The 20,711-nt window shown below is 36.0% G+C and overlaps 1 protein-coding gene across 3 annotated transcripts in view; it reads right to left on the bottom strand.

The window, feature by feature from the left end:
- The window catches only part of FTO (FTO alpha-ketoglutarate dependent dioxygenase), a 232,843-nt gene that overhangs the window by 113,277 nt on the left and 98,855 nt on the right, over positions 1–20,711 (bottom strand). For 2 of the 3 annotated variants that reach the window (XM_071567363.1, XM_071567364.1), the window contains one exon: positions 19,710–19,834. The exons of the other annotated variant lie outside the window; for it this stretch is intronic. In XM_071567363.1, coding sequence (XP_071423464.1) covers positions 19,710–19,834 — 125 coding nt within the window. The remainder of the gene's footprint in view (positions 1–19,709; positions 19,835–20,711) is intronic. 3 annotated transcript variants of the gene reach the window in all.

The following is a 20,711-nucleotide window of genomic DNA, read 5'->3' as shown; positions in this document are numbered from 1 at the left end:
TCAAGGCTGAGGAAAAAACCAAAGGAACATCAATAGCGTGAACAGCTAGTTTCCATCCTAAGATTATTATGAATTTCACACAGAATATGGAAAAATACCCTTAAACTAGATATTTCATATTTTATTAAATCAATTTTGATTATTTTATAGGATTAAACTAAAATTTTCCAGTGCACTCATGCTATATGCAAGGGAATGTTTTAAATAAAGAGTTGCTAGGAAATCTGAGATCAATAAGGAACTAGCATTATTCACTATCAGCTACGGAAATTTGAACGGAAAAGATAAAGTCATCTTAAACTATGAAATTGCTTCATGAAGATCTGAGAATATACTGCCTGGAGTTCATAAAAGTTCTAATATCAAGTGTATTACTTCTAAAGCAACCATTATTTTCACTTTAAGAATAAACTGTATTTCATTTTGAAGTACATTCACACACAAAAAAATCTTAAATAGATTTAGAAACTACAATTTGCAGCAGTAAAAGCAGTTAAGATGTCCAATAAGAAATACATGACAAACAGCGGCACAATAATTCAGTCATTAATAAATGTGGCACAAAAACCATTATCTTGTCATAAAGCAAGATAATACATCACCAATTCCTCCATGCTGGACTTTATTCTGTATTTATATGCTAAAAGCCTTCTCAGAAGCAGATGCTTCAATTCAAAGCTCCAAAACCCCACTGATATGTCCCGGCACAATTCAACTATTTCTGAATACTTCTATACATAAAGCAGTGAGCAGGTTTTGGAGTACTATGGCCAAAGAATCAAAATGAGTGATATTCAGGTCTATAGCTTAGCAGGCAAAAAAAGTGTTGCAACAATTTTTCTAATGCTGAAATACCATTTCACCAAATGTTCCTGTCAAGGCATGGTTTAATTACCTTGGCACCCACGCCACTTATAATCACCTGCCATTAGCAACAATGCTTGCATCTGTTTACACGTCTGTCAGAAATGCCAGCCCAGCTCAAGCCTAAGGATAACACAACTTTTGCTGGTGCTTGACCCCAGATGTGGAAAGCTCACCATAAGTTTATCTACCTTCACAGTGAAACATTACACAAGTTTCAACTGTAAAGAACACAGTAGTACAATGGTTTTGCCATAATGCTTTCCCAGCATGGAATTTGCAAACATGACGCTTCTCTGTTTTTATTGTCATATATATTCCATGGCAATTTCATGGAGGAATTTCAAGGTGATATATAAGGTAAGACAAATAGTCTAAACTATAAAACTAAAAAGAACTATCTGGAGGTACAGAGCAATTATACTATTGCTGTGTACCTCAAGTTGTTTATAATTCAAGAGGAGAGGACAAGACATGACAGATTCTGACTGATATTCTGGCAAACTCTCCTTACTAGAAGGATTCATTATTTACTCAGTATACGTATGAAGAAATCAGGTATGCATGCACACGCATGTTGAGTGATAGGGCAGTAGCATACTAAAATGGGGGGAAGAGTCCATTCTGATAGTTTTAATAATTCTATGGCTAAGACTCCAGGAGAAAAATAAATGTATTTTCCATTTTTGTGCTATGCAAGTGGAAAACTCACTATATTCTCGGTAGTTAGCAAATATCTCTAAAACAAGAAAACAAATAAATCACAAAATAAATTTTATGGCTGAATCCTACAAACACTCTTGGCTGTAGTAGCTGCTCTTTAACAGCTCGGGATAGCCTTGCATTCAGAAGTGTTTCGAAGGATCAAAGCTCTAATAGGTGTCAGCGCTCCAGGGCAGTGCCCACACAGAACAGGTGCACACCTGCCCTCACATACAAGCACGTGTATGGCATCGCTGCCATCGCTGCATTCTCACTCACGCTTGAAGGACTGGAGACAGCTTTCTGTGTACACTATTTCTAGCAAGTTAGACGACCTTACATCAAGTTCTTCAGCTGGTAAATTGAGAAAGTTTACTGTACAAGTAGTTTCACATCTTTATAATACTGAAAAAAAAAAAGGTTGCAGATACTACAGAAACATGCAGCTACGGTGAGCACTACAATTTAAATGCATTTTCTATCCTTGTATGGCACATAAAACAAAGCCAAGAAGTCTTTGGCTTTAAATTCTAGTGAAATCCAAACTGTTCTGAATGATTATAAATGGTTACTGTTTGTCTTGGCTCCTACCTATATCAGATTCAGACTGAAGAATCTTAGTGAAGAAATTATAAGGGATAAAGTGGATATTTCTAAATTACAAGACTGCAATTCCAGTGCCTCAGTGTATCAGTTTTCTGTTTCATCTAAGTCTGCTGTAGAGAAAATTGTGGGATCTGACAACAAAGGATCGAAAACATTTACTTTCATGAGCCAAAAGCTTCTTTGCCTTGATTATATTTAAGATTAACCCCCCTCCACTCCACCCTCCCAACAAAATAGATGAAGATCAGTTACATTTTGTTAATGACTCAGAGGGGCATAGGTTACCAAGAGAATAGTTACAATAGAATTTTAAAGTGCACCCAATTAGAAAGGAATATAATTGAGTTAAATTAATCCAACACTGCATTTTAATCCTACAGTTATTTCTGTGTTTTTCACATAACTTTTAGGTTTGTACCCTAAAAAGTCAAGGGGAAGAAAGCGCTGCCACTGTGTCTTCTGTTTGATGGGAAGACATAACACTTAGGACTGCCAGTCTATCACCACTCAAATACAGCACCCTTTGTTTACTTTGCATTTTTTATGTGACATTAATAACTTCTTGGCCAGATAGCCAGGCCATATTAGTGACACGTTAGCCATCAGCACTACTCACATCCAGAGCAGAAGGAGAATGCAGCATTTGTGAGTGTAACACAGACCAGCATTGCCAGCTTTTGTTTCACTCGGAATCAATCACTAGAATTGTGTTAACAAGTAGAAAGACAATCTACTCTGCTTAGGATGCACGTCAGAATGAAAATTCCTTCCTCAAGTTTTGCCCTGAACTCATAACTGAATAAGCAACACCATAATCACAGCTTCAATTAAAACATAGACCTGATTTACAAACCTTTCTACAGTGGCTGCAGTTTGCCACATGGTGAGAACAATAAAATTTGAGTATTTGACAACCAGAAACCAGTTAGAAGTGTTTCAGAGACCAGGCTAATCAGTGCTGAGCATGATGATTCATGGCAACCTGTGCAAGTCAAAGCACCCATCAAGGAACCTATGATTGCTACCCTTGACTCAACAACTGATTTCCTACTAAATATAAATATTAATAGAGCATTTGTCATTACACAAACTGAGAATCACAGTGCTTAATGCACACAAAACAGGACAGATGAGGATCATTATCCTGTCTAAACTAGACTATAAATTCTGTAGAACATGGACCATACATTATTCTTCCAAATGCTCCCTCAGTCAATGCTCCCTCACGTGGTCAAAAGCTTAAAACACATCATTATTTATCTATCATAGATTACTCTTTATATTACACCTTCTCATAACACATTATGAATATGACCAGAAGAGATTAACTAATAGAACATAATCATTAAAATCCAAAAATGGAAAACAATTAAGTCCAAGGAAGCATGGATGGCAGAGCAAGGAGGAAGCAGAGAATGAAAAGCTTTGGGGGGGAAAAAAATTACTTCCCCTTGAGGCCCTTGTTGAAAGCATTAAAATCTATGAGAAAAATACGAAGAAGTTAAACTGGGGGTTGTTTTGAACTGAATGTTAAACAATTTGTTGAATAACATTTCAAATATTGCAGCTATTGTGATTAGTTAGAAAGAGGCTCAGTGACTACTCATCACCAAAGACCATAAAAGCTTTACCACTGCTAGAATGCCTCTTTCTGAATGTGGCCTAGTTCTATATACATAAACCTAGAGTTTCATCCTTTCACTCCATTATTCAACAGCAATTAAAGTTGGGATGTTATGTAAGAATCACCTAATATTCCAAGACATAATTTAAGATGATACACAGGTACCTGAACCTTATGGGTACTTACTCCCATGAGACATATTCAACCACACGGGGAAAAAACCCCTCTAATCTGTATTACTTGTACAAGCTCATTAAGTCTTCACTGTCCTATAATTGATATAATTATTGCAAATAACTGTTTCCTAAAAGTAAGCTTGTGGATACAGAATTCAATTGTGAACCATCTGGTTATAGTTTTCCACCTTCCAGCATTGTAGGTGATGGCAGTTAAACACTCTAAAATGAAGTTTCAAATGATTTTACCAATATACACAACATTCAAGTAATGAACCCCAGAAGTTTCAGCTTGCTAAGATATTTCTGCATTAGAAAAGACAGATGACTCCTGAAAGGTAAGTTAGCATATCTGCAACAAACATTAGCCCAGTCTAGCACAGGACATAAAACTTGCCATTTGCACCATTAGGTTTGCCACAACAAATGAGATGCTGTATGTGATGTATAGCACAGGAAAGCAAGCCCAGCTGTTTGCTTCTGCAGAGCAGGACTGAGGTGCTCTGCACCTGAGGCTGCAAATATTTATTAAGCCCTTAACAGTGAGGTTGTGATGTTCCGAACAGCTACTGCTGAAAACCATTATCTATGGATAATTAACTATGTCAGGACACTAAGGTCCTAACATGAGGTCCTCATAATTCCCCACTAAGGGAAAGACAGTACAACATTATTATAATATATTAGTAATATTTAACAACAGGACCATACTATTTGTGTTTTAATAATGAAGGCTGAATACCATAGCAAGGTTTAAATTAATATTAGTTTCTAATACTGCAGTTTAAGCCAGGCTTAAAAAAATCTCAATTTTTGTTAGTACTAAGCAATGTGATACACCAATAAGCAATGACAACATCTAAATAGAAAGTTATTTTACTTGTAAGTAAAGCATTTGTGTCCTTGCAAGTTTAATTATTATTAATGCATTTGTTTCCTACCATTTGCCAGAAGCAGCCTAAACTTATTGGCAGGAAAAATGAAATGGAAAAAAAGTTCTTATTTTTCACTTGACAAAAATAATTCACTTGAACTTTGGAAGCCCTTGTATTTTTTCCCAACTATGTTTTAGAAACAGCCAGAAAAAAAGAATTCATCATGCAATAAAAAGGCTTTTTGACACATGAAGACAAAAGCTTCAGGCCGTTTATTAAGACTACTTCCTACTGTGTTGGGCTTTGTTTTATCTCATAATTAAAATCACACCTGAGCTGGGCCATCTGTGAGAGTGTATTAAGTTTCTTACAAAACATGAAAATCCTTTCATTTTTTTCCATACAAACGCCAATAAATCTTCTAGGGTTATTTTTTGTGTGTGTGACAAAGAAAAAATAATATGCTTAAATAAAAGTTGGGCTTAGAGCAAAAGAAACGAGTAGGCAAACAAAATTATTTTTCTGTATTCATCTTCAAATGCCCCTCATAATAACTGATACATCTTTAAAAGTTGTATATTTGAAAATTAATTTAAAAAAAATATTTGACAGCAAGTTGTTTTCTTATAGCTCATTTTATAGGATAAAAACAAAAATTAGCAAAATTGAAGGATCAGAATTTCCCATATCAGTTAGCAATTAAGAGTGTGCAGAAAGTCAGTCAGCACTTTTCAAGATCAGTATCTATGTTAGCCTGGTAATGCATATGCTAAGAGGTTCTACTGAGAAAAAAGAAAAGACACATATTTCATAAACATAGGTACTTCATAAAGTTCAAAGGGAGTTTGGGAGTTTGTTTTTCTTTTGAGGGCTTCTTTTTTTTGTTTTGGCCACTTTGTTGGTTTGATTTAAAATACTTCTATGAGATACCAAGAAGATTTCCTTTTACAGAAGGACATTGTAGAGAAAGAAATCCCTACAGTCCAAATGCATCAATAGAATACATCTCCAACAAAGAATTTCTGTGTGCAAGTTAAACTGAATAACAAGAGGACCTGAATTCATGCTAAAAGTTAGACATACACTTTCATCAGCTTGCCTTGAACATGTGAAAACTTGAACACACAAGTGATTGTATTTTCCTTCAAAGATAATCTACATGTTCTTGAAATGATCTTGTTTCATACTTCTCTTGAGCCAGGAACTAAATACATATCACCATTATGTTTCTTAATCATGTAACTTTGATTACACAATTAAATTTGCATAGTATTACAGCAGTCAAGGAATCCTACCCAAAGTTTTACACTTCTCAGCCAAGACAAATGCTAGAACCGCAGTCTTACACTGAGAAAAAACCATTCAGAAAGCCCTAAAAGGCAGTGGAAAACAGCAATTCTCCATCTTAGAGTAGAAGACAAGAGCAAGGTATGGGAATATTGTTAAATAAAAGGTTATAAAAATTGTTTCACACCAAAATGTCCTGTATTAGAGTACAATAAGGGAGATAAGTGCTATTGATTGATTTGTTTTCATGGGAAAACTGAAAGAGCTAATGGTCAACTGTGTTCAGCATTCCACTGACTTCATAAAATTCAAATTGCCACAGAGGCCTACTCCCATGCTACTGGAACTTAAAATGAACTGTTAACATGCAGAAAACTCAATCCCCCCGTTTTTTTTCTATTGCAACAGTATTAAAAATCAAATTGCTTTGTACATTTTGAAGAATCAAGCTTCAACACTAATCTACACAACCTCTCACTGATTTAAATCCCCTTTATATTCATGTATATATTCAAGCTACATAATTATTCTGTCCTTAGAAATTCATTAGGCTGATAGTGCACTTAACTGGCAAACATTTGAGTTTGTATTAAGTGACATTTTTTACATGAAAAAAAAGGTCTAAATTCTGTCTCATAAATAAGAATAAAGTCAGAAACGTCATTTTTTCACAATGTTTTTTTGGAATCTAATGACTAATACTGAGGCTATTTTGAAAATTCACTTTTTCTTGGGTTGATAATAGAACATATTGAGACATATTAAGCAAGAAACAGCAATATTTCTTAAATATTTTTCCCTGTGAAACTGAATAGTCTGGATCCAACGTTTAAGTTGTTTTCTTTCAATTATTTTACAGCTACTTCAATCCATTTTCCTAAAAAACAAGTTTGCAGTACTACATAGTTTTCTTTCCAAACGCAGTTTTTCCCTATCAAAGCTGGCCAAGAGCCAGGAAATAAAAGGACTTTATTCTGAAAAAAATGTTTTCTTATTCAATTGCATAGAAAAGATTTCTTATATTTACAAGGGAAACACTTTGGTAATGACCATCTTACCAGTCAAGTTAAAACAATCAGCTTTTCAAATTCAATGTGTCTTTCTTCAACAGTGTCTCAATAGAAGCCTGAGATTCCATTATAAGAAAATGTAGAGGATATTTACCAGGACCTGTGCTCTGATTCTCTTCTCAATCACACTCTCTTAAATCAAGAATAACTCTCTTAAACTCAGCAATATCGCAATGGTGCAAAAGCAAGCCAAGAAGAGATTATGATAATGATAATCCAGATACTTTCAAATTATTTTAACCAAAATAAATGTCATGTTTTTGGAAACTGAACAGTCAACTTACCCCTTAAGAAATCAATATGGGACATCAAAATTCTCAGACTCCTATCTCCACCTTTCTCTACCTACACAAATTCATGAGACTCATCCTACAGCAGCTGCAGATACTTCCCAACTGTGATGTAGAATCCTAACTGGAAGTGCTCCACAATAGAGAAATTGCTTGGCAATACTGATGGATAACCTTTGTATAGAGGTTGACATCGTACAGTGTAGGAGATAATGGCATACATGACTAGGTGAAGCAATCCCACATTCAATGGGATATACTAGCAACACTTAAGATTTTCCTCCTCCTCTTCTGTGGGAAACAAGAAAAGGATGAAGCCAAGAAGGAATGCCTCTGGGTCAGTTCTTGAAGCAATCTTGTTTTTACACCTCACTTTGCCCAAGGCTGTGCCGAATGCACAGCTTCCCTCTAAATAAACTAAGCAAATAGAAATACAGGATTCTGGTCAGTTGAAACTTGTTTCTTCTGGGAATAAACCAAACTGTGTGCTATTGACTCTGGGGAAACAATGGACCTTTAAAAGATATCATGAGGAAAACTTATGTAAACTCTAAGGGAAAAGCAGTAAAGAACTAAAAAGCATACTAAGTTTTAGTCCCTAATAAGCCTTTTTTTCCCCGTTTTTCAAACATATAAGAAGTCTAATTTACAATGTCAGCACTATTTTGAACACTTCTGTATAATGAAAGACCGCAAATAATTTAAACTGAATGAAGACTGTCAAAACAAACAAACTATGTATATTCAGATGCATTATCCTTACTGTTTTTCATTATTGTGTTTGTTCATTTTCTCCTCAATTGAATTCACAACATTTACTCATTCACAATGGGTTTGTACATTCACATCTGCACTGTGGTTGCCTATGGAAAAGTATCAGCTTTCAGTATTCCTTCTCATATGCCCTCCCAGCTGTAAATGAGGTTAGGAAACAACACTGTAAACACAGAAGGCCTTTCGAAAGGTAAAAGAGTAGAAGAATAAAAAGCCTCTCAGGAAATTTGATTTGCACTTTGGTTTTATTCTTAAAGGAACACCCAAAGCATAACAGAATTTAAACTAATGAAATATAAAATATTAAAGGAAGAGACAGCAGAGTAAGGCATTATATTCTATGGTAGTCTTGTATTATCACTATAAAGAGCAGAAAGGCATTATAGTAATAGTAAAGGTGTACTACAAAAATTTAAATAGTACTGCATGCTGATCTCATTGTTCTGAGTAGTGAGCTGCTTTATTTTAATTATTTCCCACTCTTTTTTTTTTTTTGTAAGAAATGAGTATTAGCAATGCCTTCAGCAAAAAAAACAGATACACACACAGAGATGACATAAATAATGCCCGTATAAACCCATGCTAATTTATTTAATGTGGAACTCCAACACAAATTACTAAGCAGTGAAATTGCACCTCCTCTTATTGTGTATTCTAAATAAAGGCGAACAGATGTGCTCTTCCAGACCAAGCTATTGCTACAATTAAACCAACAGTCATTTCACAAACCAGCGAGCTATTTCATGTGCCTTTACAGCACTAATCATCTTTTCTGCACTACCCCAGCCCAACAGAACAGCGAGTTATTTATAGAGTTATCTATCTTGTACTTTGCAGATGATGCCTAACATTATGACAACAGTGAAAAGGTCTCCGTACCTGCCTACCTAAAACAAGTTTCTGTAAAGTAATGAATAGAGACAGCTTGGGGACTATCCACCTGCACCGCCTGCCTTTTACTGCCTGCGAAGTGAAACCACAAGGGACTGGCAGAAGGTACTTGTCTGACAGGGCCAGGACAGCCTTTCTCCTCAGTGACAGCCTGGGCCTCGCCTCTTAAACCTGACCCACCATAATTCCTTCACAATGCAGCAGCGAGGCAGCTGACAGTAGCAGCTGCACCTCCTAAGCGAGATGGATGGAATTTTCATAACTAGTTCCCCAAGTTACATTTTACCTTCAAGATAATTTATGAGCTGCTGTGGAGCCTTGAAGAGACAATATGCTTGCCATAAAATTAACTGTAACAGTCTTGTAGGTTATAATTAACACTGGGAGGGTAGCACCAACTGGATGAAACACATGGCATAATTGATGGTGAAACTGGAAATTAAGGAAGCTAACAATATCATTACTGTGCACATCACTTCAGTGAAACCTCTGCTTTCCAGGGGTTAATTACAAACCCCTTCCAACGTACACACTCTGACGGGGAGTGGATGAGTGTCACTGCTAGGAGGAGGCAGGTTTGCTGGCAAGGCCACCTTGCACCTGGACTGATGTATATATTGTTTTTTTGCCTGGAAGAGATATACATGTCAAAGCAGCAGCACCAGCACCTGAACATCTGGCAGCAGGCACACTGTAGCTCAGAGATAGATGATTGCTCAAGCCTCATAGAATATTTCATTTTCACTATAGCCAGCAGACTTAATGGCAAAGAAGAAAAAATCCTCTCTGAGATTTCAGTTAATGGCACACATTATTAATTTAAATTACTTGAGCAAAGAAAAACATTTTAACTTTATATTGCTGTAACTTAGCAGCAAATTAAGATTTTTTTCCCATCAGTGTATTATCATCTTGGTTTATTACATTAGTCTTTAGAAACATGCAGAGAAATCTTTTTAGCGTCTTCCCTGTCAAGGGAATACTGAAGATGCAATGCTAGTGAGCTAGTTAATCAGAAATAATATTATAAACTGCTGCCATCTTTGGGAAAGAGAACACACAATTCATCTACCTGTACCTAAGATTCTACTCTCTAGCCAAGGCTTAAGGAATCATTAGTGAAATGTGGTTTTTTGAATCTCTCAAATTATTTTAATGAAACTTATTTTTGTCCCTGGACAACATAGTTGAAAATGTACAGATAAGTGATGCAACAGTGTCACCTACAGGCAAGAAAACCAGTTAAAAACCTTCTCCAACATTGCACCCTCTTACCTCTCAAATCCTTCTCCTCCTCTCCCCTCCTCCAACCTCCTCCTCAATCCCTAGTAATACATATCTGGATTAGGGGATTATCTGTATTTCCAAATATTAAAAGAGAGGCAAATAGCTAAAATGCTTTCGGGATGGCCTAATATAGAATAGTTAGATCTTTCATGCAGCAAACTATGCCTTACAATAAACATGCTGTGTAGCCAGCAGGTCATCTAAAGCTGGAGTGGATACATTGATTACCTTACATCTCCTGTGCACTTGCTCAAATCCACCTTAACTAGGTGGTCAAAAAAAATTCTGATAAGAGTACTTTTCAGATCTCAGAAAGACCAAATGTTGACATTACTAAATGTGAGAAAATAAAAATGAAAAAATGTTGACTTACCTAAAAACAACTGACAAAATTTTTAACCGTATTGTCTATACTTGCACAAAAAAAATGCCCTCCAGCATAATTTGGAGCTAAATCTAACTCCAGCATATTCTTAGGCATAACTGATGGATCCATTCAGCTTACCCTTACAGAAAAAGTGGAACACCCTCTTATTAGTAGCTCTTAGAATTCTCAGAACTCTCATTTTTCAACAGAATACCCTTTTCTCCCAGTATTACTGCTCTCGCTGTAACACTCTATAGACTTTTTTTGCTTTTCCCACAGACTCTGCATTTTGAGAGCCTGTTTCCCAATCTTTTTGATACTCATCAAGATACCTTTTTGTTTCAATTATTTCTCTTAATTTCTAACTGTATCACTGTTGTCCACTGCTGTAACTTTAACACCCTTCCATTCATATGTTCTATTTGCTCCACTGCCATCCCAGGCTAGATAATCCCTAAAACACAGCAATATGGAAATACGAGTACTCTGAATCACAAGCTGGGGCACTGCATAATTCTAGAAGAGTTCTCAGTTGGTTGAGTTACTCAAGTAAGTAATAGTAGGATTTTCTGTTACTATTACATGTGCTTTAACCACTGCTCCCATTGGGGGCTGCTGTCATGTACCAAAATAAAACAAAGAATATGAAAATAATGCACACTACACAACAGGTTCCCAAGTTCTATTTTTAGAGAGCCTCTTAAGCTTAAGAACTGTCAACTTCCTTTTTAAACTATTTTAAACATCATCATAGTTTATAACTCAGTAATGCCGCAACAATGATACATTAATTCTTGAAAACTCAAACCAAATAAATGGAAAAATAATAATAGCTACATTAAACTGTTCAAATGCCTAAAAGATCTCATAAATATTGAAAATAAGCAAGTAAATCTAATTTTATTCTGTAGTTTGTATTGGTTTATCTGGTTAGTTGATACACCTCCAACCCATTCCTTGACCTCCCTTAGGACTGCACTTCCCTCTTGTCAATCCTGTTAAGATTGACCCTTAATTTACCCTGCCCCAGTATATGATTATCTGCATTCTCTATCATAACTTGAATGCAAGCAAACTGTGGAGCAATGCAACAGACTGACATACTCTCTTTGCCCACAGTCAGCCATGACAGTCATTGGCTTATCACCACCTCACAACCATGGTCTAGACTGCTCAGAGCACTGACAGCATCTTGCTCAGTTGCTACATCCATTTAATTCTTGGCTGCTCCAAAAATGCCAGCAAGGGTACCAATTATTGTCAGCTGTAGCAGTTGCTTTATGTGATATACACACCTGCCTACCAGGGCTGGAGAACCGATGCATTTTACATAGGCCATCAAACACAGACACCCAATGGGAATCATCTTTGGCACTATCTACCTGAACCACATTTAAACTGCTGACCTGAAAACAAAAGGCTTTGTATTTCATTGCCAATCCCTGGTGCCATCAAGTTCTATGTATGTGGAAAAACTTGAATAACACAAGGCTGACAGCATTTACAACTTAAGTCATGAACTTCTGTAAGCATCTGCTCACTCATGGTATACCATGATCAGCACACCATTTGGTGAGGTGAGCCCTTTGTTCCCCTCTGTTTTGTCAGTGTTAGTAACGTATACAGATTATTTAACACACCTTCAAATTAATTTTATTTAATTCAACTTTAACATAGATAAAACTGTGACAATAATGGTGCCAGCAACATTAACAATAAAGTCCTGTTTGGATAAGGCTTCTACTATTTTACAGAAGAGAGAATTCTGTATTTATGATCTTAATTTTAGATGTCTAGTTTTAGACAAAGTTTTAGTTCATACTAAGTTTGCCAGTAGTTTAATGGACTTGTTACATAGCACAATATTAGCACATTTTGCTGAAGGCAAAGCAATGTATGGTTTGATATTGCAGAAGAAATAAGCCTCAGTGGATAAAGAAAAGTAAGTCTATAATAATTCTGCATTCACTGGACCACTCATACTTTATCCCTAGTTTATAACATCATGTCTTTAGCCAATGTGGGCAGCTACAGAGAACAGTACAACACTGAATTCTCCCAGCCTTTCTCCTTTTCCTCTGCCTCCAGCAGACACGATTCTCTCCAACAGGAATGATGACAGCTGATGCTAATGCTAGTTTTTGGTTCAACTGTCTGATGATGTGGCTAACACTGTCTCCACAGATTATAAATTCGTTCCCTCTCTGATCTAGTAAATCTCCAGTATCCTGCAGCCTGGAAATGCAATAATCTCAATTTCCAACATGCAGGTCTCCCAGTGGTAGTGAGCAAATTATTGTCAAGCTGCTAGAAAAAACAACACTAACTATCTTTCTTCTACTGCAATTATGAGAGCTTACATAAATAAGGAAATGTCACCCATGCTGACTTTAAAAGCCTGTCCAAGTAAAACCAAACATAAAAATAATAAATCATCAAGTGCTCTCTGATAGAGTGGGAAAATTTTTCATCACTTTTTTTGAAACTTTAATTGCACTATAAATAAGGACTAAATTTGTGTCATTTGCCAATTTTGGAAGTGCCATTGAATTACCCTTTGAAAACCCATCTAGCACAACAAGAAAAAAATAAATCAAGAAATCAAAAAAGGAAAATGTCAAAGAAGTTTAATTCAGTAGTTATTCAGGTATAGAATGATGCATATCTCTATAGTTTTCAGAAGTGAACCATCAAAACTAAAATAAAAAGATAATGTAAACCGTCGGAGTAAACAATCCCTATGAAGAGCCTTAATGAAAGAGTCTGACACAGACAAAAGCCACACACAGAGATGAAGTTCTGCAACTTTTATTAGACTGCCCTATAATACCTTTTATTTTTAGGTCCCTACCCCACATAACTTTTTTTGCACTGTATTTACTGTGTATATAGTGACATCACAAGGCAAGAAGCAGCATTTTCCATAAGCAGCCACAGCTTGTAAACATATAGTCTTTTCAAGGGTAAAGGGTCAAGACAGTTTGAAAGGAGTAGCTAAACAGCAGCATTTAATCAAGCTGCACTTCCATTGTTCTGTAGAGTACTTGTACCTATTGATCCCAAGCTTGGCTGCTTCAAAGACTCCTCCATACAAGGAACACAGGTGAAAGACAGAGGCAGAAAACAGGAAGGGTCAGGAGAAGCAAAAGATGTCTCGTAATAAGTAACTGGAGAAAAGTCAAAGGTCAATCATGGCCACTGATGTCCAAGCACAACTACAGCAGGAGACCTGACAACTTCATTGAAGTCACAGTGTTCTCTACACTCATTTGAAAGTTGGTTTTCAGTGTGCCCCAAAGCACCTTCTTGATTAACAAGAAGTATTCAGAATTACTATCTAAGCCACAATTTACTTCCTGTACAGTTTTAAGTACATTCACTTTCCGAAAAGCTGTTCTAGGTTATATACCGGGTGCTGAACAGTTTCATTTTCTTATTTTAAGGAGAATAAACATACACAAAAATATGAATATCAGAGAGTTCAAATATATTCTTTTTTTCCTCCCTGTGATTTCCAAAATGATGAATCAAAATTTTGGTTTATGCTTATTGCTCACTTCCTGAGCATCCATTCCAGCAGATACACACAACTATCACAAAACACCCCCCAACACCCACCACTGGAGATCACACAGCTGTATGTACTGAGATCCTTACTATTTTCAGGAACATGGATACTGGATTCCACAATACAGAAAAAAACCCCAACACCCTGTTATTCCTATCTTACACAAAGCAACCACAAAAACTTTAAAAAAGCTGAACACTTTCCCTCACTACTGGCCAAACTTTGATGCCTCTACAATTTGTCTGTTAAATTTTGGAACTAGTGTAGATCCCACTGCAGTAGTTTCTGAAGAGTTCACATTATTTCAGATACTTATCTTCTTGTCAAACCTGTGAGAGTGTAAAAAATTTCACTATTTGTCAACCAGTCTTTCAACTGGTATTATCACATTTCATTTTAAAACTAGCATTTAGTGAGTTCCTGAAAATACACTGTGACAGAAGGGGGGAAAAAAGCTCCAGCTTTCTCAAAGCCCATGCTAACTTCTTAACCCATCAACTCTTCCTCTGTTACAGAGGAAACAGGGTCCTTCTCCACATCAACAACACTTTCTCTTACTAGAGCTAAAAAGAGTAGTATCTACCTCCATTATCTTCTTAATTATAATCTAAAATTTCAAGGCATAAAGAGGTCAGGCAGAAGAAAAAAATCTTTTTCTTCAAAACAGAAAATAAAATATATAAAATCTTCCTGTTTGTATCTCATTTAACATGCATATGATTTTGGGATTCCACTCTAAGATTCTTCATTGTTCTTATTATGGAACAGAATGGTGTTATCACAGATTAGGACTCAATTTTATAGTACTTATAATTTAAACTCCTATGTAAATATTCACATAAAAATCCAGATTTCAATGTTGAGAGCTAAGTACCTCAGCAGTGTAAATACTCACCGTAGCTAGAAAGAAAATACATATATTTACATTGTTATGTCAAAATTGTGAGATCTAAGAAGGGGTTTCACAAAGGCAGAAAACGCTGAGGAATTACAGCTCAAGTCTGACTCGAAAGCTGAAACTAATATGATTTGCCAACAGTAAGAGGTTCATTCGTCCAGTGCTGTTCAAAGATGGAAGAATGTAGCAATTCCAGAAATATAGTGACCCAATCTACAAAATATTATGGGTTGTAGAATGACCTCATAAAAATAATTTTTATTGTGTTATTTCAATGATGCAAGGTTATAAGTTATTGATTCTTACATGATATGATCAATTACCACTTTCCTGCTGTTTATCTCATGAACCAGAAGAACTTTGTGTTTACTTTGTCAGAAACGAGTTATTGAACATTTATTCTGGTTTCACTATGCCAATTTGCCATTACATGATGATTTAGAGAGAAGTTAAGATTTCAGAATATGGCTGAGTAGCACAACTGTGAAAATACAACAATCATAAATCCTTTTATCAAACCTTCCACTTCATTATGTCTTTCTCCAAAACTTTACATTTTCCAATATGTGGTTGAATTTCCTCTAAGAGAAATGGCACAATTTCATGGAGGGAAATGACAAAATGGATATCAGACTCTGTCATAATAAAACCATTTTGTACTAGTAACATTTTTTCAGTAAGAAAAAAGACATATTTTAATAATAGTTTAACTAACCATATGTTTTCTTAGCAGTCAATAACTTCAATGCAGTTAAACACTACCTTTTAAATTGATCTGTTGTTGATTTATCAATGACAAATTAGTTTGACAGTAAATGCACACCTACGAAAAATACAACAAAAACCTACTAGCACTTAAGTGCAGCATGTCATGCACGTATTAAAGACAATATTATTATAAGACAATACAAGTTCTATCAGGAGAAATAAGAGCTACAATTTCATTTAATGATAGTCCAGTTCTCTCAGGCACTTACTGATCAGGAAAAGTTCAACATCCTCTCTTGAATTGCAAGTACTTTTTTTTTTTTTTCAAAAGTATTTCTTTATGGTACAACAACTTTTCTGGTTCCAGTTAAAAAGTAAAATAAAAAATGGCATAAGCATCATCAACGGGGAAAAATATTAAGGCCTTTTTAAAAAAATGAATCAGGTGCAGATATTGAACTGTACTTTTTCATCCTTTGTCTCACTTTTCAAATGATAATTTCTTCCACAGTCACCATTAAATCTTGATCTATTCCAGCTCTCTATATGGGTCATTGATTCTAGATGTACCATGGTTATTTTTAAATGTTTCCCTTTCGTAGAGAAAAAGAGGGCTGTCTAGAGCCAGATGGGTAACTTCACACTTCATTTATCAAACCCAATGCATTAGACTCCACCTTCTCTTTCCCACTATTGCTGTTAAATTTCCATATAATTTGGTAACAATTTTCATTATCATACAGTGACCCTAAAAAGTCTATGCAGGTTCGCATGGTTAGTCCAAAATTCACAGCTGTTCCCTTCACCGTCTATTTGTTACAGTAGAATCTAAAGTTCCCCTCACTTTATAAGCTGAACAGTGACCTTCTGTAAGCAGAGGTCAAGAAGGGGTCAGTTCAAAGGGCTAGAGCAGCTCTTTAACAGCTATAACAACCTGTCCATCAGGCACTATCACGCAGTATAAACAAATCTGGGGCTTTAGAAACTCTGGACCATTTCTGTTAACACTCAGAAGACATTCACTAAGTCCTACCTGAAGTATTTTGGATCATTACTACTCAGAGAACAACCTGAATCCCTAGAAGACCTGCTCAGACACTTGAGATACTGATGACATCTTTGCCTCAAAAGTATATGAAATGCTGAACTGCAACACTAAGTGCACTGACATGTATTTCAGACTGTGGAGCTAAAATAAAATCTTAGAGAGCAATTTCAGTTCATTAATATGCAGAAAGACTGATACAACTTTAAGCAAATACACAAGGGCATGCTTTAAGCAAGTAGATACCTATCAGAGCAGCTCATTACACTTTCTCTGAGAAAGGCTAAATTTCTCAAAGTTCAATCAGTTTGTATTACCCCCTCCCAGCACATTTTTTTTTATTTCAGGTGTTAATGACACGAATATAACACACAAAAGAACAGAATGACTACGTAACTCTACAAAGACCAAGTACAGAGGAAAGTTTTTTGCCAGCTGCCCTCCCTTCATTGACCTAAATTTCTTGAAGTTGTACTGTTCATAATCTGCTCTCTAATGCACAATGTAAGGTAATTAGAGTCATCTGTATTTAACTTCCACAGGAAAAAAAATTCTATTATCTAATCTAGCTGATCCCCTGATAGCCTGTTGAAAGTAAAATACTATAACCTATTGCCTGCCCTTTGACAAGTGCTAATTATTTCCTGTCCAAGCACATTTTTCTCATGTAATTCCAAAGTACACAATAGACTGATCTCTAAAACACGGGCAGCCCTGCTTGTACCACGGCGGACGTTTTATAACTTTCAGCACCGTGTGCTCGATGGCTACCACAGCCAGAGTCTCATTCCAGACACCAAGCTGGAGCTTTGATGCAGTAAAGTGAGTTGTATGGTAACAGCCTGTTTATGCAGATCATATGGATGAGACTCTCAGATAGGTTACTGCAATGGGAAACATCAAATAGAAAGAAAAAAGCATTATGGATATTTAATACTCAGAGGACACTTTCTTTCAGAACTTTCAAGGCACAATGCTCTTGAAATTTTCTTTCAGGTGTTTAGTTTTAAGAAGGCCTGCACTTCATCTGCTTGTGCCTCTCTCCACCCGCCAAGAACTGTGGGATTGCTGTGTCAGAGACGAGGCTCCGGCTCCAACTGCAGCCCTGGCTCCAGCCTTGGAGCGCTCTGTCAGCAGCGAGCAGGGGCTGGGAACACTGAAACTCACGTTACTTTTAAATTACCCCCAATTGCTGTGATTTCTGAGGACTCTGTTTATTAGGAAATCACTGTTAAACTAAACAAACACTAAAAAACTACTCCTCTCACTAGAAGCTTTCCATTCTGGTTCACAACAAAGACGCAGGTGCCCACAGAAAAGCCTTGAGTCTCCAACGCGGCCAAAACATTTCCATTATTTAGAAAGGACACTGACGGAAGGCAACTCCCCACCCACTTAAAATACCCCCAACAACTAAATATCCCTTCAATTCCTCAAAAAGATAAAACCTTTATGATAATATGGACAATATTTTAGAGCCACCTTACTCTGAGATCTTAGTAATATACAAATAAACATTCTATACTCATAATAATACAAACTTGTAAAATACAGCCTCTAATTTGTAAAACAATTACTTGTAAAAAAATTTATATTTTACCTAAAGCTGAAATATTTCAAGTCCACTCACAGTAATTATCTGGAACAGCAAAGACACTCAAAATCTACAGATAATGTTTTAAAAGCAATCTCAGAATTTTCAGGAACTACAACAAAACAGAAAAGGCTTCCCTTATTTGCAATATCTAGTGCAGGTAAAAAAATCATCCCATTTAAAGGTTAAATCTCATTAAAATTTCATTTACAAAAATTACATTAAAAATACTTTTTACTAAAAACTGTATTTAATTATAAGGACACCTGGTTTAAGAGAAGAACTGTATATTTGATAGAAAAATTTCATAGACTGCTAGATACTTCATGCAAATATGATAAAAAGAAAATAACAAGAAGTTATGAAATTAATATGAATCTATAGCTTTTAGAAATGGATGTGAAAAAAGGTGACATCAACTTTTTAGCAGCTAGAGAGAAGAACACAAAGTAGCCTATGGTGGAAATTCTTGTTTTCCATTCACCTATTTCTGAACAAACTAAAAGGATGGTGTATCTGTAGCTTCTGAAACACATTCATCAGATTACATTCCACTAACAAATCTTTCCAAATAGAAACAACTTTTTAAAATTTTTAACATCATGTCATGATCTACTACCATGGGAATGAGTTATAGTTAAGAACTCACATATAATAAAAGAGTCACATGATATGAACTCCAGGAATACACACATTTGTGTCAATGTTGCCCAACACGACCCAGTTAACACCAGTAGGACATCACAGGAAAATGGGAGGATCATAAAGAAAGCAGCCAAAAAGTGTTTCTTAGCATAGCCGGCCAGCAAAGAGCATTGCTCATATTGTCAGCAATATATGGAAAACCTCAGAGTACTTCAGGTGGCGCCAACCCTCAAATATATATGTGGCCTCAAGCTGTTATCAATAGCCTGCTTTGTATGAGCACAGTAAGGGAGCAGTCTGCCCCACACAGTAACTCTGAAATCACCAGCAGAAACATTGACTATTCAAGGAATTGCTATTTGAACAGCAAAAATTTTGAACTTTTTTTTAAAGTGTTGACTAGCCCCCAAAAAGGGGATTTATAGGAGTGTTTCCCACCTTACTGTCCATTCTTTACGCAGCTTTTGTCTCTCCTTGAGCACTAGCAGGAAGCAGCTGATGGTTTCACCCCTTTGTTCCTGAATTTCTTGTTGTTTTCTAATTTCAGAGAGGACCAGACTTGTCTTAAAGAGAAGAAACACATAAAAGTTATAATCTAGAAATAGGAAACAATGTGTAAAATTAATAAAAAGCCCATAAGCAAATAAGGACAGTAAATCAATAGCTTTTTTTATTACAGTTCCACTGCTGACAAATCAATACAGTAAATGATGGCTAGAAATGGCCACCATATATTTGGTATTTAATCAATATACATGGCATATAAGGTAAACCTTAAAATCTCATTGCCTTAAGTATCACAAGACATTGTGCATTCTAGGCATCACATTCTTGAGGCACAGTTCTTTTCTTCTCTAAATATTATTATCTTGTATGAAATAATATCAGAAGTATTTTTGTCAATGCATTTGTTTGGTGGATTTCCCTCTCCCCAGTGCTCCATGGTAAAGCTAAGGAAAAAAAATACCTTTTTGTATCTTCTGAAAGAAATTTCTGATGATGTCCCCATGTTCTCTTTATCATTAAATATTTCAGGTAGACAAGTAGTAAAATATTTTCACACATGGAATAAATGAAAAACTGCTAAAAAATATACATACATATACATGCAATGGATTTAAGTCATCTGTGGATCATGTTGACACTCAGTCTCTGCAGACTGAACACTGCTGGCCTTCCAAAATGCTGACAGGTTGACGTAACACTACTACTCTTCCTCCACTCAGTAAGCTAACTCCAAATCTATCACTCCATCTTTGCCTTCACTAACTCACACACCATTTTCTCCTCTCCGTTTTCCCTACACTTCTCCATGTCTGCTAGCTCAGGAAGGAAAAGGCACGTGTTGATGCTCCTGCTACTGACCAGTCATATGTGCTGACCTGATGTACAGCAGTGTAACCATGACAAAGACTGAGAGTCAATGCAACATCCTTTTCC

The sequence above is a fragment of the Pithys albifrons genome, chromosome 12 (assembly GCF_047495875.1).
Source record: "Pithys albifrons albifrons isolate INPA30051 chromosome 12, PitAlb_v1, whole genome shotgun sequence".
In the NCBI taxonomy this organism is placed as follows: domain Eukaryota; kingdom Metazoa; phylum Chordata; class Aves; order Passeriformes; family Thamnophilidae; genus Pithys; species Pithys albifrons.
Note: the sequence above shows the minus strand (reverse complement) of the source record. Positions and strands in the feature narration are given on the sequence as shown.